The sequence below is a fragment of the Scomber japonicus genome, chromosome 18 (assembly GCF_027409825.1).
Source record: "Scomber japonicus isolate fScoJap1 chromosome 18, fScoJap1.pri, whole genome shotgun sequence".
Taxonomy (NCBI): domain Eukaryota; kingdom Metazoa; phylum Chordata; class Actinopteri; order Scombriformes; family Scombridae; genus Scomber; species Scomber japonicus.
In genome coordinates, this window is record NC_070595.1 from 31136738 (window position 1) to 31141737 (window position 5000).

The 5000-nt window shown below is 41.4% G+C and overlaps 1 protein-coding gene across 1 annotated transcript in view; it reads left to right on the forward strand.

The window, feature by feature from the left end:
* Positions 1-5000, forward strand: part of arhgap27l (Rho GTPase activating protein 27, like) — a 37462-nt gene that overhangs the window by 22486 nt on the left and 9976 nt on the right. Inside the window, 6 exon segments of the mRNA XM_053338123.1 lie at positions 509-576; positions 1253-1340; positions 2054-2155; positions 2740-2838; positions 4131-4203; positions 4318-4437. Coding sequence (XP_053194098.1) covers positions 509-576; positions 1253-1340; positions 2054-2155; positions 2740-2838; positions 4131-4203; positions 4318-4437 — 550 coding nt within the window.

Here is a 5000-nt window from a genome sequence, read left to right on the forward strand (position 1 = left end):
GTTCTAGATTTCACTCAAGAGGAATCTAACATCAATGTGAAGTTCTGTGTTTGGCCTTCTGGAAGAAGTTCTAGAGGTTCTGGAAGAAGTTCTAGAGGTTCTTAAGGAGACAGTTTGTGTTGTTATGGACGTTTGGTGAAGATTAACTTTAGATTCTTTGTGCTTGTGAAGTCAAATGTTTGATAAAATAAGTTTCCAGGTAGAGTTTGTGGTGAAATATACCACCTAAAGACTCTGGCTGAACAGAGGTTCATACTAAGGCCTTTTAAAGAAGCAGAACTTTTAGTATTAGAGTAATATAAATACACAGAGCAGAAAATACACTACAACTTTAACCTGAGTGTCTGTCAGATGTTTGTAGCTGCAGACACAGAGAAGCGGCTGAACCTGCCGGGCTGCCGTAGACACACAAACACCACTCCCTTGTTTATACAGGAGTCACATTTCAAAGATGACCTGCAGGTAAAAGAAACCTGAGGACTCACCTGTGCTCTGTCTGTCTCTGCAGAGCCACCTGCTGGAGAAAGCCGGGATCATCAACAAGACCAAAGTAGCCGATCACGGGAAAAAGATCAGGTGAGCTGGATTTAATGTCTGCAGTGAAGCTTGATCATGTTTAGTTTTATGTTCTGTGTGTGTGTAGTTTTCTGTGTGTGTAGTTTTCTGTGTGTGTAGTTTTCTGTGTGTGTAGTTTTCTGTGTGTGTAGTTCTCTGTGTGTGTAGTTTTCTGTGTGTGTAGTTTTCTGTGTGTGTGTAGTTCTCTGTGTGTGTAGTTTTCTGTGTGTGTAGTTTTCTGTGTGTAGTTTTCTGTGTGTGTAGTTTTCTGTGTGTAGTTTTCTGTGTGTGTAGTTTTCTGTGTGTGTAGTTTTCTGTGTGTGTAGTTTTCTGTGTGTAGTTTTCTGTGTGTGTAGTTTTATGTGTGTGTAGTTTTCTGTGTGTAGTTTTCTGTGTGTGTAGTTTTCTGTGTGTGTAGTTTTCTGTGTGTGTAGTTCTCTGTGTGTGTAGTTTTCTGTGTGTGTAGTTTTCTGTGTGTGTAGTTTTCTGTGTGTAGTTTTCAGTGTGTAGTTTTCTGTGTGTGTAGTTTCCTGTGTGTGTGTGTGTAGTTTTCTGTGTGTGTAGTTCTCTGTGTGTGTAGTTTTATGTGTGTGTAGTTCTCTGTGTGTGTAGTTTTCTGTGTGTAGTTTTCTGTGTGTAGTTCTCTGTGTGTGTAGTTTGATGAGTGAGGTTTGATGATGTCGTTGTTGTTGAACAGGAAGAACTGGGCTCAGTCCTGGACCGTCCTGCACGGAGGGATCCTCACCTTCCACAAAGACCCCAAATCTGCTCCCACTGGGAACGCTGTAAGAACCAGTACTTAGACTTAATCACTATAACAGCTTGTGAGGGTTTTATCAGATGTTTCTCTCTACACAGGTACAACTTTATATATTTTATACATTTGATTCCAGCATTAGAGGCTGTTTGGACACATGACCTCAGTGTTGATGAACAACTCTGTTATATTATTACATATACTCAACTCAACTTTATTTATATAGCACTTTAAAACAACCACAGCTGAAACAAAGTGCTGTACATAAATACATAATATGGTAATAATAATATTAATAATAATAATACTACAGCTCATTTATGTTGTTAAACTTGGTGACATTTTTATTATTATGTTTATAAAACTGGAAGCACTTTAACATTTAATGAAAAGTCAGAAGAAAGTTTGCAGATGTATTCACACATTTATAAAACAACCCTAACCCTGCAGACCAAACATGGTTCATAAAGTTCAGACTAAATCTATTGTAATCAGATTTAATCTTTGTTACAGATGTATGTTCATGACTGAAACAGTGCGGATCCTCCAGCAGCAGTAAACTGAATATTTAAATCCCTCTCTGATAAAAATGAACCTCTTCTCTTTCCCCCCAAATTATAAATAGTTTACTTTCTGTTTATTGTATCAGCCGCTCATAAAAACTAGAAAAGGTCTCTGTGAGATGAATGTTCAGTAAAAACCAAACTTGTGTGAAGTCACAGATCCTTTGTTCTTCCTCAGATGAAGGCATCACAGATCGTTCCTGAATACACCGTCGAACTGAGAGGAGCTTCAATCAGCTGGGCCTCCAAAGACAAGTCATCCAAAAAGAACGTTCTTGAGGTACGCGCCGTCTCTGTTACCATGGTTACAGCCTGTTCTAGAGGATCCGCCGTCTCTGTTACCATGGTTACAGCCTGTTCTAGAGGATCCAGGTCTCTGTTACCATGGTTACAGCCTGTTCTAGAGGATCCGTGTCTCTGTTACCATGGTTACAGCCTGTTCTAGAGGATCCCTGTCTCTGTTACCATGGTTACAGCCTGTTCCAGAGGATCCAGGTCTCTGTTACCATGGTTACAGCTTGTTCTAGAGGATCCAGGTCTCTGTTACCATGGTTACAGCCTGTTCTAGAGGATCTGTGTCTCTGTTACCATGGTTACAGCCTGTTCTAGAGGATCCAGGCTCTGTTACCATGGTTACAGCCTGTTCTAGAGGATCCAGGCTCTGTTACCATGGTTACAGCCTGTTGTACGAACATACCTCTATCTCTGTCTCTGTTTTATTGTGCTGTATCACTGCTACTGTCCTTGCCGTGGTTACCGGGATCCTCATCCTGTGAGAGGGACTCGTTACCATGGTAACAGTGTGTGTTGCTCTGTGCTGACTGTGCAGATGAAACTGATGTCCGTGTGTGTTTGTGTATGCAGCTGAAGACTCGTCAGGGATGTGAGTATCTGATGCAATACGACACCGAGAGCATCATCACCGACTGGCTGAAAGTGATGCACGACACCATCAGACAGCTGGTACCAAACACCTTCACTCTGACTGTAATCTACCAAACACCTTCACTCTGACTGTAATCTACCAAACACCTTCACACCTTCACTCTGACTGTAATCTACCAAACACCTTCACTCTGACTGTAATCTATCAAACACCTTCACACTGACTGTAATCTACCAAACACCTTCACTCTGACTGTAATCTACCAAACACCTTCACTCTGACTGTAATCTACCAAACACCTTCACACCTTCACTCTGACTGTAATCTACCAAACACCTTCACTCTGACTGTAATCTACCTTCACACCTTCACTCTGACTGTAATCTACCAAACACCTTCACTCTGACTGTAATCTACCAAACACCTTCACTCTGACTGTAATCTACCAAACACCTTCACACCTTCACTCTGACTGTAATCTACCAAACACCTTCACACTGACTGTAATCTACCAAACACCTTCACTCTGACTGTAATCTACCAAACACCTTCACACTGACTGTAATCTACCAAACACCTTCACACCTTCACTCTGACTGTAATCTACCAAACACCTTCACTCTGACTGTAATCTACCAAACACCTTCACACCTTCACTCTGACTGTAATCTACCAAACACCTTCACTCTGACTGTAATCTACCAAACACCTTCACACTGACTGTAATCTACCAAACACCTTCACACCTTCACTCTGACTGTAATCTACCAAACACCTTCACTCTGACTGTAATCTACCAAACACCTTCACACCTTCACTCTGACTGTAATCTACCAAACACCTTCACACTGACTGTAATCTACCAAACACCTTCACACCTTCACTCTGACTGTAATCTACCAAACACCTTCACTCTGACTGTAATCTACCAAACACCTTCACACCTTCACTCTGACTGTAATCTACCAAACACCTTCACACTGACTGTAATCTACCAAACACCTTCACACCTTCACACTGACTGTAATCTACCAAACACCTTCACACCTTCACACTGACTGTAATCTACCAAACACCTTCACACCTTCACTCTGACTGTAATCTACCAAACACCTTCACACCTTCACACTGACTGTAATCTACCAAACACCTTCACACCTTCACACTGACTGTAATCTACCAAACACCTTCACACTGACTGTAATCTACCAAACACCTTCACACTGACTGTAATCTACCAAACACCTTCACACCTTCACACTGACTGTAATCTACCAAACACCTTCACACTGACTGTAATCTACCAAACACCTTCAGACATATGAAGAGCTGCTGGTGAACGTTGTGTCATTTGGTGAAACTCTTTCAGGAACAAGAACATCTGTCAGAGGACGAAGACGAAGGTGCTTCAGACAAAGAGGACAAAGACAGGAGGAGGCCACGTGAGTCTATAAACTTTATTTAAAGCTGGTTCACCAAACAGACCCCAGATGCTGCGGTGAGGCTGGATGAAACAAGTCCTGACATCTTCGCTTTTCTTCTTCTCCTGTTTTTAGTGAGCTCGATTTCGTCAACTGCGACGGATTCAGAGCAGAGACGAGTTCGGACCAAACTGCGACGGTTCCTCCAGCGCAGGCCGACGCTGCAGGCCGTTAAAGAGAGAGGATACATCCGAGGTGAGAAAAACCCAAACCTGCTGCCTGTTTCCATGGAGACCAGACGATGATCACATAGAAGACAAAAACACACAAAAGATGTAGAGAAGTTTAAGCCCTACATACTCTTCTTTTAAAGGACAACTAAAACAATGCCGCTAACTGGACTTAACACCGACTGAACTCTCTTTTTTAATTGCTGTTTCCTGTCTGGATCTGACTTCCTCTTGACTGTGTGTGTTTTATTTGTATCTTATCTGTTTATTTATTAGCTATCTCTTCGATTTGTATTCTTTTTTATATTTATTTCTCTCTTTAGGGACTACGGATGCAAATTAGCAGCTTTGCTATAATCCGGCATATTTACAGAGATACATCTAACATTTATGTTTATTAATATGCACCTAACCCCTAACCCTCTCCAAAAATACACTATTACTATTAGTATTATTATTAAGTAAATATGGACATTCAATACCTGACGTGCTGTTGCAGCTGTGTCTTTACTTCCTGTGTACTCTGAGACGTCAGTGTTTCCTCACATGATTAGTCTCTATTCAAACCTCTGAAGCACAAACTAGTAT